The sequence below is a fragment of the Serpula lacrymans genome, assembly GCF_000218685.1.
Source record: "Serpula lacrymans var. lacrymans S7.9 unplaced genomic scaffold SERLAscaffold_4, whole genome shotgun sequence".
Lineage (NCBI taxonomy): Eukaryota > Fungi > Basidiomycota > Agaricomycetes > Boletales > Serpulaceae > Serpula > Serpula lacrymans.
In genome coordinates, this window is record NW_006763293.1 from 2138975 (window position 1) to 2152661 (window position 13687).

The following is a 13687-nucleotide window of genomic DNA, read 5'->3' on the forward strand; positions in this document are numbered from 1 at the left end:
AAAGTCGCATCGCCAAAAACTGCATGCTCCCCTCCATCCCAACCCAATCCCTGATCGCCCTTGGCAGATAATCACGACGGATCTTATTGGAGCACTGCCAGAGTCGAACAGATACGACGCAATCCAAGTTTTTGTTGACAGATTCTCTAAAATGGCTCACTTTGTACCAACACACGTCACTCTTGATTTGTTAGGCTACGCCAAACAACTGCGAGATTCAGTCATACGGCTACACGGTATTTCGGAAAAAATCATATCGGACAGAGGACCTCAGTTCATGTCAAACTTCACCAAGGATTTCTATCAAACCCTTGGGATTGAACCCGGTCTATCAACAGGTTACCACCCCCAAACTGATGGGCAATCTGAACGAATCAATCAAGATCTGGAACACTACCTGCGCACGTTCATCAATCACCGACAAGACAACTGGGCTGATTGGCTAGCCATTGCCGAATTTACATACAACAATCACCTTCACTCCACAACCAATCAGACCCCCTTCTTCGTAAATTATGGTTCTCACCCTCACAAAGGGACCGGTCAGAAGCCTTCCGGACGCTCGCAAGCTGCCAAAGAGTTCGCAACTTCTATGACAAAACTACATGAGCAGATTCGGCAATCACTGCTGCTCGCTAATCAAAATCTTAAGAAGTATTACGACCGAAAACGCACGGAAGCACAAGAGTATCAAAAGGGAGATAAGGTGTGGTTAGAAAGTACGCATATCTCCACCGATCGGCCAATGAAGAAACTAGATGACAAGTGATTCAGCCCGTTCACGGTGAAAGCAAAAATTGGCCCATCAGCCTATCTCCTTGATGTCCCTAGATCATGGAAGGCGATCCATCCCGTGTTCAACAAAATACTATTGTCACCGTATCACGCGCCGGAATTTCCCAATCAACCTTGTACCTCGAAACCTCCGCCGATTCAAGTAGATAGCGCTGTCGAATGCGAAGCCGAAGAAATCATCGCTTCGCGACCTACTAAACTAAAAGGGGTCAAGCTTGACTACTTCGTCCATTGGAAAGGATATCCGATCACGGAAAGGACATGGGAACCTGATCATCACCTAAGGAATTCTCCCTCGCTCATCTCCACCTTTCATCGCAAACACCCTGCTGCCCCACGTGTAATCGCTGCTGCCGCTTTACAATTCCGCCCTTACAAAAATTTCACCACTACTACCGAAAAACCCCGCCTCTTCGACTGGATCACAAACCGCTTCACGGACTGCAGCGTTAAGATTCTTGGGACAAGAATATAAAAGGGGGGGGTAATGTAAGGACCATTTTATTATTTTCTTATCTTCTCTATGTCTTGGTTCTCGAACGCTTTTCCTATTACACCTCTGGCTCTAGGGCTAGAGGTATCATTTGCCATATTACTTCTCATAGCCCTCACAGGCTTTCTTAACCACTGTTACCACTTTATATCACAGATCAGAGACTGGGTATCACTCCCAGCCAGCCAGCACAATGGGTAGGGACTGGTAGTAGGCATCTCGCCAACCAGCTCCAAGCCCCATTAAGGCCTGGATATACTAATAAACACTTTGATCAGGATCGGTTCCTGAACACGTGTAACAAACATCTATTATTAGTACAAATCTCTCACCCGCTGATTAATCAAGCTAAAGTTGTACAATAGTTGTTCTCTTTTTCTTATTGGACGATTTATTCCTCAGACCACTTTTTGTTTATTCTCCTTTCGGTCTGAGGGACGAACAGTTCACTATATAAAGCCTTACCTATTCATGTATCGTTCCTTAGTTTTCTATTACTGAATTTACCCGCTTTACTCCTCAACCGAAACCCTTGAGCTTACATCCCAAGTCCTCTACTCGCTATGTTTACTAGCGTCTGTTGACCTCAAGCTCATCAAACCTCTTACTCCCTGCAAGTGCAGAAGGAGACAGGTTTCCTTTTTGTTATAGTTTATTGTTGCCTCACAGCTTTATCCTCCACGGAGTCAGAGTACATTGGATTGAGCAATGCTGGACAACACCTTGCATGGCTTCGGACATTTTTTGAAGAAATTGGACATGCTCAAAATGGACCTACAACATTGCACTGTGACAATCAAGCAGCTATCATTCTTACACGAGATCCACAGTTCCGTGCTTGCACAAAACACATTCAACGGAAATATCATTTTATCCGAGATGACTTAGTATCAAAGGGAGAGGCAGTAATCAGATACGTTCCTACAGGAGATATGGTTGCAGACATTCTCACTAAACCCCTCACTCATGAAAAACACTGGAAATTCTCTAAAGCTATGGGACTACGGTTGCACTCGAGTGGGAGTGACAAAACCGGATAAACCCGGTCTCTGCCGAAGCAGCCATTGTTCTCCATGGAGCATAGCCACCACTCCATGGAGTAACCATTGTACTCCTAGGAGTCATTATACTGTAGCGAGTAGCACCTCTGACTATAAGTAGTAGGGGGTTTAGTATAGGAATACCTCAGTTGTTTCTATAGCCTCTCGGGCAGCGGCTGAGGTATGTTACATTACATTTATTAGAGATCACCTTAAACTAACATCTATAGAGTTTGACTTAGAATTATTAGGACACTGTCCCAGTGTACAGCTATGGCCTTGATGTTCAAGTTGACCATCTCAGCCGCCTGTTCTGTTTGGTAAGCCCGATTATTTGTCGTGGTTAAGCTACTCACCTGAGTATTTCCCAAGGCAATGAGAGGGGTTACAATTAGTATAACTGGTGTTGTTGGTAAGTCCTCAACTCCATGTACTGGATTTGTGATTAATTCTTGAATTAACAGTAGCAGGCCATAGAAGACAGCCGTTTTGCCACCTCCTGTCGGGACGACCAGGAGCTGGGACACACTTGCTAGTGAGTGTATCCAGCTCTCAACCTGGTATTCTCGGGGCCCTGTTGACCAATGCTGGAGATTAGGATGGCCTTCAATAATCCCTGGGACAAGAGCTCGTCGTTCTTGTGAAAGCCATTGGTTTTGTTCAGGTCGTATAGCTGCTATGCCAGCATTACAATACATGTATCAATGTATCACGAGTATAGATTTTTTCGTCTGATTTCACTAAGTCCTTGCTCTATCTACGCAATGCCAAATAGGCCGTTATAAGCCGATGTGTGCCGTGCGGTTTTCTCTCTACTTGAAACCACCGAACGGGGGCACCCACCAAATCAGCGTTATATTGGACTAGACTAGCCACCTCGTACCATGTGTCGGCTGCCCCGAATTTGAGAAACGTGGTGATTGGGAATAGGCGTATGAGCCTGAGATGGAACCGACGATAGGGACTTCGTCCCCCACCCTGAGGAACGTCGAGGAACTGACACGTTCCGCGTTCGGGGGTCGCGTGTACTTATTAATATCATGCATGTTTCTCCTCCAGTTTGGCAGTTCGCAAAAAGTCTGAGCGCTAGACCGAGATAGGGTCATTCCTTTCCCACATCTCCTCATCTCATCGATACCTAAATATACAGCTCCAGAGAGCACCCCATGTCCGCCTCCCATCGATTGGCGGCAACGCGTCCACTCCGGATCGCCATGCACGCCCGACACGCACACGCCAACATCAACGTCGTCCACGCCTCCTCGGATGCAAACCCAGCGACAACGACGAAAAGCCCCCTCGTCGACGTCCACACCCACGTCTACCTCCCCCGCTACGCCGCAGAACTCCGCGCCCGAACCACCGCGCCGCGCATCCTCCCGCTCGTCAGTGCGAGTGGCGAGAGCGAGGAGAGGTTGTTGATCCTGGAGGGGGAGCCGAGTGAGGGGAGGCCTGTGGGCAAGCAGGTATGTCCCTCCCGCCCATCAACTTGAATGGCACCCCACGTTAATCGACTACTTTACTCTTCTTATTTTCCCTTTTTTTCGTGGTATCCACGAATCATTAATCATGGATGAATTGATAGTACTGGGATAGAGAGGAGAAGGTGCGGTTTATGGACAGGCATGGGATTGACATCTCTTTCGTCAGGTCAGTGCACTGGGTAGCATCATACGCGAAGCTTTTTTTTGACGCTGTTTTTTTCACTGCGCTTTTCTGCAACGACTTGAAACTGGTTTTTGACCGTGACGACTGACGCTTGCTTGGGTTTAACAGCTCTGCCAACCCATGGCTCGATTTCCTCCCCGCCTCCCGCGCCAGTACCCTCGCGAAAGAGCTCAACGAAGACCTCGAAGACTACTGCGCCTCCTCCCCCTCCCTCTCCCTCTCCATGTCCGTCTCCCCACCCTCCGCCTCGCCTCCACCCCCCCAACCCGTCGAAGCCCAACCGTCCCTCAAACGTCTCTACGGCTTCGGCCTCCTCCCCCTCGTCCCCTCCATCTCCCCCTCCTCCCTCCTCTCCGCCATCTCCCAACTCACCCTCCCCTCCCCCCAACATCCGCGGCGTCATCATGGGCACGCGAGGGCGTCGGGCCGCGGGGCTGGACGACGCCGCGCTCGAGCCCCGTCTGGGGACGCCCCTCGCGGCGCGCCAACCTCGTCGTCTTCTTGCACCCCCCACTACGGGCGTCGACGCAAAAGGGCGTTCGGGGGAGAGGGATAACGGGGCACCGTGTTGCCGCTCGCGCTGGGGTTTCCGTTTGAAACGACGATCGTGAGTGTCCCTCGTCTTCTCCTTCACCACGCCCCTCGGCCCTCGACCCTCGACCGTTTTTTTTGAACACTGACTACTATGTTTTTTGTTTTTTGTTTTTCGACTGACTGACTGACTGACACCGTCATTTCTTCCTCTCTCTCTCGCGCGCGATTCGGTTGTAGGCCATCACGCGCCTCATCCTCGCAGGCACCCTCGACCGCCACCCCTCCCTCCGCATCCTCCTCGCCCACTCCGGCGGCGCCCTCCCCCAGCTGTCCTCCCGCCTAGCCTCCTGCATCGACCACGACCCCATCGTCGCATCGCGGCTTCAACACGACGCGCGACACTACCTCGGAAGGCTCTACTACGACGCGGTGGCGTACGGGCCTGAGGAGCTGCGGTTCGTGGGGGACGTCGTCGCGCGTGCTCCTGCGTATCGTCGGGGTGCAAGGACGGGGGAAAGTGAGGATGGGAGCGACGGGGACGAGGGGAGTGTTGGTGGTACCGGGAGTGGGAGGCTGTTGTTCGGCACTGATCACCCGTTCTTCCCCCCGCTGAATAGGACTGATCAGTGGAAGAGTGTGGTGGACAATCTGGATGCTATCGACCAGGTGAGCGGATGGGAGGATGGCGAGAAGGAGGCTGTGAGGGGGCAGAACGCGCTGAGGCTCTTTGGGTTGGTCTGATTTGCACACGCGAGAGTAGTACAACACATCTTTTTTCCGTTTTATATTTCAACATGTCAATAAAGATACAGAATATATAACTCGCGTCGCGACGACTTTGAAAAAAGGAGAAAGGAAAGAAAGGAAAGCAAGAAGCTATTTGGGCATCTGGATCTTGAGACTAAAGTCGATGTGCTGCACAGACTGGTGTACGGCGCTCGTACTCAGGATATCGATCTCTGCAAACAAACGGGCAACGAGGGGGGCAACCTCCTTCAGCGCTGCATCCGACGAATAAGGAGGGGAAAAGGACTCACCACGGATAGCTCTCGACTGCAGATTCGCCTCCGTGATATTCCCACTCGTCTCAAACGCAAACTTTCGCCGTCCGGCCCACTTGTCCTTCAGCCTCCGCGCGACGCCGACAAGCTGCTCCCCTTCGATGTTGTCGAGCATGATGATATCGGCACCGGCGTCGATCGCCTCGTCGGCCTCGCTCTCGGAGCCCACTTCGACGTCGAGAAGGAGGGTGAACCCGCCGACGGCGCGCGCTTGTTGGATGGCGGCTGTGATAGAACCTGTCCGGAAATGAATAATGGGAATTGGGAGTAAGGACGAAATGGCTTGGGTTAGTGGGGGGCGATGAGCGGGAGGAGGGGCGAGGGACGGTACCTGAAGACCAGATGTGGTTATCCTTGAGCATGATCATGCTCGACAAGTCGTGTCGGTGGGGATCGATACCGCCGACTATCATCCCATATTTCTCAACCAGTCTGAACCCTATCGATGGGATTGCGTCGCAAGCAAAAGCAGAAAGGCAGAAGTAAAAAAGGTATTTGTGAGCCAACATACAAATGCCAAAAGTGAGAAAGAAAGTGAAACACATACCCGGCGTCGTCTTCCTCGTTCCCGCAATAACACCCTCATACCCATACCCCCTCGCGAGATCTTTGATCCTCTTCGACCTACCCCATCATAAAATTCGAAACATGAGAGTAAGACAAAAAACGATTCAAACCCGTCACTAGCACACGAAACACACGCACTTTGTTGCGATCCCACTGCATCGCGCTAGCGTGTTCAGCGCTACTCTCTCGCCCAGCAGTAGGTGTCGCGCCTTTCCCCTGACGGTAGCAACGTGTTTGATCGGCTCAAACGTCTCTCCTTCCTCCATATGCCATTCGACCCTACAACGGACAGATCAGCTCTTCACTCTCACTCTTAGGTGACGATAATGCAATAAACTCGAAAACAAGTCAAAAGGAAAGGAAAGGAAAAGGAAGGGAAAAGGAAGAGCACGCACTCGCAGCCCACCTGCGCAAATATCTCAGCGAAGAACGGACGTCCAGCGAGCACAGCCGTCTGTTTTCCCTTGCCGAAGAGGAACGCCTCGCGGTGCGCCTCGCCCACGACGTACCCCCCGTAGTCAAACGAGGGCGTGTCCTCGGCGAGCCATGTTGCGATCTGGGATTTCCAGCTTGGGGGTAATAGGTGCTCGTAGGAGTGGGTGGGAGACATGGGGTCGATGTGGATGGGAGAGGAATTCGGAGCTGAGATGATGATTCAGAGCTTTTCAGGCTGTTATCTGGGTAATCAGTCCGAGTCATGTGCACGAATTTGGATTGACTGAAAGCATAATAAGGACTAAGCATAATATGTTGGTGAGATCCATCCATCCAGCTGCAGAAGACGTTCTCATTCTAGTACATGTTCAAGTTGATTGTGTACGTACATAACATGGAAATTTAGTGATCGATTACCCACTCGCGAAGTTCGGCAATACCGTCCACTTTGCTGTTAAAATGATGTCGAATTGTCGACTTGTAACTCGTGTATCTTTCACACATTTCAGCAATCTCAGAAAACACGATTAAATTGACGCATGGAAATGCAAGTAGGTATCTAGGGATCTACAGTGTAAAGTGCAAATGTCGAACTAGAGAGGCGAATTACCAAAATTAACCTCAAAGAGTGTCAATATGAAGGGAGCCGAATAGAACCATAAAAATGAGATGAAAGCCAAGGATCCTCCATCACGAACGTCCGTAATCGTCACGCGAATGTCCGTTCATATTTTTCAAACAACAAGGGCGGTCAGCAAGGCAACAGATGCCAAGAACCCAGCCTGCATGTTCATATTCTGGGCTGCACCGTTGGTACCTGTGGGTTTGGTACTGGTGTCCGAGGAAGTGGTGGTGCCAGCAGAGTTGGAGGAAGTCGGAGTGATGACTGGGTAAGTCACGGTGTTGCTAATGATGCGAGTGAGAATAGAATGACAAGAAGGTTGTGATTAGACTCACGTCGATGATTGCGAAGAGCTGGACGAGGTAGTGGAACCACTTGAAGAAGAGGCCGCAGTGATGCTGAACTGGTTGGATTGTGCTAGGAGGCTGTCAAGATGCTCGCTGTCGGTAGCGAGGTTGACCTGGAAGCCATCTCCAGTAGGCCACCCGCCGCTTGGTGGGTTACAAACAATGCGACCAAGGGTACCATCGACAAGAGCATCGAGGATTTGGTCGTTGAGAGGCATAACAGCGCGGTTCTACACGTGAATGTCAGCACACAGCCCAGGCCAACAATAGAATAGAAGTACTTGGTTAGTTAAGACGACCGTAAAGTTTGCTGGGTCTGTGTCGACACGCTGCCAGACCAAATAGTTTTGTGCACCCACAGTCCATCCCTGTGAGCTACTCGGAGAGCTGACGGAGTAAGCAGAGGCAAAGGCAACGAAAGAGAGAAACAACGCGGTGAACGTGCGCATGATGGACTATAACTCGACGACGTTGTGGTTGAAGACGAAGGACAGAGGAGTAAAACAAAACTGAAAAGCTGACTTTTAAACCTTTTTATATGAAGGGGTGTTGAAGAAGCACGACGGGCATTTTGAGCAAGAAACCAGACTAATTGGCGTCCGAAGACACGAGGCGAAGTAGCTTCCGTCGATTTCCCACGCGCTACCCCTCGCCGCCTTCAACCCGGCCAAGTCCAGACACCTTTGACGCCCGGTGGCTCTTATCTGCACGTCTCTGGCTAAGTTATCTTGCAAGCTTCATCCTAATTTTGCTGTCAGAAGTCATCCTCATGTCCTTGAGAGTTCGTCCGGACCTATTTGAGAGACGGAGCCGTCCATGGCAAATAGGCATGGTCTTTAATAGATGGCTCGTTGTCCCCATAAGTATATCCCTTCTTGATGTTCAGTAGTTTCAACACCGAGCATCAGCCTCATCTTGATCATCGGACGTTCCTGAAACACGTCGACCACCGTATTTCCAATAGTTGGATTAGACCTCCTCATTGCGAGCTGCGCGGAAAGCATCGCCATAAGACTCGATCTGTTGCATTGCAAGGTGTATTCTCTCCGCCGAAGCGCTGCAAGGGAACCTTGAACAATCGACGTTATAGACACTGAGCAGCATAGCTCAAAGGCGTTACCATCAGACTTGCAGCCCAGGCACCAAGTCGATCTCTAAACGTCTTGGATTATGGCATTTCACTTACATTATTTACATTTCTGATATGACATGTCGATACTCCGGATTGCTGTAAGAAATGACAGGCTGCAAGTAAACTGATACAGCAAATAAGCTAGACACTTGCCAACATAGCTTCTGCGTCCACCCAAAGATCCTTCTGCCCCCAGATTTCAATTACAGCGGTGAGAATCATCCAGCATGATGAAGCGCTCATCAATTGTTGGCCGGACTGTGGACTGACATCTGTATCTCCTGTACTTCCTGTACATCTCACCCCTAACGCCTTGTCATTTTGCATAGATTCCTTTAGCAGTCCTAGACAGGCACGTGCGAGGTTTCGTAAGAGACTCATATCATCGGCAGATATGTGCTCTTCTATTTTGGATAATAAAGCAAACATCCAGCTTGCATGGCTTTCGGTCACCGCCAATGAAGGGGAATTAGGTTGGCTCAAATGTACGTTTATCCAATGCGTAAAGTACATCAGAAGATGAAGAGACGTTCGCTGCAGACAAAGTGTTATAAGATGTTGCGTGCAGACACACGATGCGCTTACGTGGTCTATTCTCCGTAGCATAGTTGGGGTTGGTTCGCGGGGAGCGAGCCTCGGAGGTACGTCATGCTGCGAAATGGTTTGGGAAGGGGCCTCAACCCGATCGGAGACAGCTTCTTTCTGCTCTGTGGCCATATCGGGTCCTGGAGTACTTGAAGGCGCCGGCAGCGAATCGACGACATCATCTGCAGCAATTAATTCAACCTCCCCGTCCTCGTTAATCGCCCACGTTTCGTGAGGGGATATGCGGTCTTCCGTATCCTCAAGTTCTTCTTCGGAATCTGACTCAGCAAAAGCACGCATCTTGGTAGTCCCGCGCTTCTTCGGGGCGGTTCGTTTGGGTAACTTGGGAGGATCCCAGTCTGATTCGGGTTTCCCTGCCAGGAATGCCCACCACAAGTCCCTGGCTTTTTTGTCAGGCATGATTTTAGTTTTTGGGTTGACATGTTGCACGTGGATTGTGGGTTGGTTTACATTCTTCAGCACAAAATTAGAATATAATGTAGCAAATATGTTTGAGATCACGACACACTTTCTGAAAGTTTTTGAACCGACGTAAGAACACCTGCCGCCATTGATTTGATGGTAATGCATCTGCTGTTGTAGACGTCGGTGGATGAGAGCCAGGGTCCGACTGCGGTGCAACCTCAGGAGGCTCAGGAAACTCATATGGATTGACTACCCTTGTTACGTGTGGAAGTTGACGGGCATCACGCCTGGGGCATAGAGAAGGTATCAGTGAACAAAGAAAGGTATAGACGGGGAGCGAATCGCACCGAACGGTGAATAGGTATTCTAGCCCATCCATCGGTTCCTTGTCAAAGCTGTCTGGAAGTCTGGCGACCGGTAATATCTGCTTTCCAAAAGACGGTTCATCCTCGTCAGAATAGTCCATTTCTTTCCAGTTTCGTTTGCGGCCATTCATGTTGAAGGAAGACAATGCCCTTGCTGAATCTACAGTGTCGTCAACGGTCGTCTGGACAAAGGTACCCGGCGGAGGTTTCCCAATGCCCGTGGGAACTAAATACTATATCTGCATCGCAAGCCATACAGCAATTTTTTGCTCAGGGGGTCCCAGCGTAACTACCTCCTGCCAGACTCAGATTGGTAGCAAATGGCCAGCTCGCAAGACCCATAGCTGATCTTCTATTTATTTTCTTCTCATTGCATTGCACCATGCCAGCACAATCTATGGATGGCGTCCCAGAAGACGACATCGACCTCGACACCTTACAAGCCAAGATCGATTTATCCATGTCGCTCACACATGACCTGGTCACTTCTTGGATGACGCCTGCAGATAGAGCTAAATTACAATTCAGCTCCTCTGATACACAAAAACTAATGGAGGAACAAATGCGTAGACCGCCAAGGTATGTCGTATCATCCAAGTCTTTCAATAATATCTAATGAATAGCTCTCGTCCCCGCAGACTTGGGGTCGGCGCACCTATACCTGAATCGAGCAACTCCCTGCGTGAAACTTCCCGTTTAAAATATCAGCTTCAGGGTAAAGGGAAGAAACGCGAAAGGGAGGAAGATGGACGTACCACGAGCGCACGAGGCCAATCTGATGACGAGGAGGAGAGCAAGGTGGGCGTGATACGGAAAAAAACAAAAGTAGATCCTTTTGCTGTAGGTGCAGGAAAGAAGAAGAAGAAGAAAAGTCAAGACCAGTCTGTGAATGGGATGTCGATCCAGCATAGTCTTCGATCACTTCCAGCTGCCTCCAAGACGAAAGTCGATGCGGCAAGTGAGCAAATACACAGCATACCCTCTGAATCGTCTACCGTTCCAGGCGAACACACAACGCCACATACAAAGAAGAAGAAGACAGTAAAAAATGAGATGTCCCTGGATCAAGTGGACTCAGAACTCAAAATGCAAGCGTCACCTCCTCCCCATACACCCCATGCCTTATCCACACCTCATATATCTCGTCAAACCTTGGGCACTCAGTTGCATACTCTGACTCCTACGGAGATTAAACTACCTTCATCACCGATGTCGTCGCACAAGAGTTTCGGAAAGCATAGTGCTAATGGTGCTGCAGGTATGAGCAATTGACGCTTGTTGTGAATGATCACTACAAATTTCCTGAACAGCTACTTCGTCACAAGCAAACTCGAGATTTTCTGCAACAGATGATGCCTCGTCCTCCACGTTGTCTCGACCCTCTCAATCTCCGTCACTCAACCAGTCATCACCTTCAGTTCCGCTTCCCCCGCATCCTCGTGGCTCCCTTCCAGATCAGCAAGATTCGATGACCGGCGATAACCCGTCATCAAAATCGAAAAAGAAACGCAAACGACGCAAGAAGAAGAAAATGCAACGAGATGGTCAGGCTCGTAATGATTAGTATTATAGCAGGTAAGTACAGTTTTTTCAAACTTCTGTCACTCCTAATCGTCTGTACCCCTTTGCTCTATAGTCTCTTGTTGATCTGTGAGCAATCTACTTCGGGACTCGGGTATCTATCGTCCGCCACATAACTTAAACCTCGTTCGTGCACGTTCATACTTGCTCTATGTTTATGGAACATTCCTTCAATGAATTACTCTTGCCGATACCCGATTGATTACCTTCCGCTTCTGCGACCAAACGACGCTGGTTTATTTGAGTACTTCCCTATCACTTTCTTTATTAGGACCAACAAGTATAGCAGTCAATGAAGCCATTCGCTTCCGAACTTCCAGTCTGTCCATTATAGCTGGCTGGCTGGCTTGGGTCATCCGGCTACAAGTACAAACGAGATATATCTACAGTCCGTCTAGTACGTTATACAGTCCTCCGATAAGTTAGAAAGTCCCTCTAAACAATAAAGTTATGAATGAAATAGGATGGAGATATGACGTCTGTCCGCGTTGTGCGGAATGACTCCCTCACTTCTTCGGTTTCCTCACTGCATCCCTTCTAGAGTTGTATGAGGGCTTCCTTGAACTTTGGACACTTGGCCGTCTGCTACCGGTAGCGGGCCTCTTCTCACTCTCCCTCCTAGTTGCAACCGGCATCTTCGTCACCGTTGCTACTCGTCTGGCACTTCCGGTCTTCATAGAAGACTGATGTGAGCCCCGAGGGTGGGCAGCTGGTCGACGTGGACGCTTCTTCTCACTACGCGAGAACAGTGAGAAAATGCCCAAGTTACTCGAACCCTTGTCAATGCTCCGATGACCCTTAGACGCTTTGCGAGCAGCTCGCCGTTGTCGCTTCCAATCTCGCACCATCTGAGCTTCACGCATTTCTCGTATGCCTTCCCGGCGAAGGCGCTCGTTCCCTGAGAACGTGGCGCGCCATTTCACGATCCAGCCATGAACAGTTGACGCCTTTGGTCTACTTCGTTTTCTCCCATCTGAGTGATATTGCTTTCCGCCGGAGATAAGTTCGCTATGGATGATTCAAAGCCGGAAGATTAACCACTTACGGACGATTTCCACTCGATTTCCAGCATTGTGCCAACGCAAAGGCTAGTTAGATAGATTTCGGAAGAGAAGAGGAAGACAAGATATTACTTCACACAGGAGACGAACCGTGACATTATTATTCTGCTTTCACAGCTTACGTACCAAACATGCATTATCCACCAGTATTGGTGTGCCGAAGTTTGCCGGTCATCCGGACAATTGGATTGGGACAAGCGCACACGACTTTTGCGGTAACTGGGCCTCCTCCTCTTTGTATCCTCGTTGAAGACGTGCGTACGACGCAGATGGCTGTTCAAGTTGCTGGCATACGTGCACCCCACTTTTGGATCTCCACCGACAGACTGTCCTTTTGACAGATAGCTGTACAATATACGCACCCAGATCGCATGCAGATAAGTCGGCACAGTTCGTACTGGACACGCTATCGGCGTGTACCTGCTCGCACGTACGTTACTGAAGCTGCGGTGGCTGAGATCATGTTGGAAAAAGGCGCATCGTCACTCGTTCGCCAGCCACAGGCGCTATCAGCATACTGGGCTATTCGACGGGAAGATGTCAACATTTCTGAAGCGCTGAAAGTTGGCGGCAATGATCATATATTGGATAATCGGAGTGGCCGAGAGAGAAGGGCGTCATTGTAGAGCTTCGATGTTCCGTCAGTGTCGAACGTACTGCTGTTGACCGCGAATGTTGTCACATCGGTGGATTAGATTGTAAGTACTGGATTGGGGTCTGCTATGTTTCCGAAAGGGAAGCGCTAGGGAGGGTACGAGAGTTGGAGAGCGGGAATTATGTTTTCCGAGGTCTTCGCCGAAAACATAGGTGCAAAACAGAGCAATGTGTTGCGAAATACGCAAAGAAGTCGGTAACTCAACGGTACGGTTACCTTGGTTGCCGAGGGAGAAATCTGGGTTCATTGAGTGGACGACCATATTTAGCTTAAGCTTCGACAACGTTTTGGAGGAGTGCTACTATGACTTTGATATGAGC

The 13687-nt window shown here is 49.8% G+C and overlaps 6 protein-coding genes across 6 annotated transcripts; 2 read left to right on the forward strand and 4 right to left on the reverse strand.

Annotated features, from left to right (window-relative positions):
• Nucleotides 1-2552: 2552 nt before the first annotated feature.
• On the reverse strand, nt 2553-3002 carry SERLADRAFT_383316 (uncharacterized protein; the record flags this gene model as incomplete). The annotated part of the gene is made up of 1 exon (XM_007315816.1): nt 2553-3002. A coding segment is annotated over one exon (450 nt), but the record flags the coding sequence as incomplete, so codon positions are not given.
• A 1962-nt stretch (nt 3003-4964) lies between these two features.
• SERLADRAFT_360372 (uncharacterized protein) lies at nt 4965-6768 on the reverse strand (the record flags this gene model as incomplete). Its single annotated transcript, XM_007315817.1, has 6 exons — nt 4965-5489; nt 5568-5828; nt 5923-6030; nt 6139-6215; nt 6297-6437; nt 6554-6768. The coding sequence occupies 6 exons, from the start codon at nt 6766-6768 to the stop codon at nt 5407-5409; spliced, it is 885 nt and encodes a 294-aa protein (XP_007315879.1).
• A 334-nt stretch (nt 6769-7102) lies between these two features.
• SERLADRAFT_461837 (uncharacterized protein) lies at nt 7103-10212 on the reverse strand (the record flags this gene model as incomplete). The annotated part of the gene is made up of 5 exons (XM_007315818.1): nt 7103-7499; nt 7551-7792; nt 7844-9228; nt 9280-9753; nt 9809-10212. The coding sequence occupies 3 exons, from the start codon at nt 10199-10201 to the stop codon at nt 8836-8838; spliced, it is 1260 nt and encodes a 419-aa protein (XP_007315880.1).
• A 240-nt stretch (nt 10213-10452) lies between these two features.
• SERLADRAFT_435556 (uncharacterized protein) lies at nt 10453-11634 on the forward strand (the record flags this gene model as incomplete). Its single annotated transcript, XM_007315819.1, has 3 exons — nt 10453-10649; nt 10709-11328; nt 11381-11634. The coding sequence occupies 3 exons, from the start codon at nt 10453-10455 to the stop codon at nt 11632-11634; spliced, it is 1071 nt and encodes a 356-aa protein (XP_007315881.1).
• A 297-nt stretch (nt 11635-11931) lies between these two features.
• Nucleotides 11932-12825, reverse strand: SERLADRAFT_461844 (uncharacterized protein; the record flags this gene model as incomplete). Its single annotated transcript, XM_007315820.1, has 2 exons — nt 11932-12637; nt 12697-12825. The coding sequence occupies 2 exons, from the start codon at nt 12721-12723 to the stop codon at nt 12158-12160; spliced, it is 507 nt and encodes a 168-aa protein (XP_007315882.1).
• Nucleotides 12826-12977: 152 nt separating this feature from the next.
• On the forward strand, nt 12978-13392 carry SERLADRAFT_383335 (uncharacterized protein; the record flags this gene model as incomplete). Its single annotated transcript, XM_007315821.1, has 1 exon — nt 12978-13392. The coding sequence occupies one exon, from the start codon at nt 13084-13086 to the stop codon at nt 13336-13338; it is 255 nt and encodes an 84-aa protein (XP_007315883.1).
• Between the last annotated feature and the right edge of the window lie 295 nt (nt 13393-13687).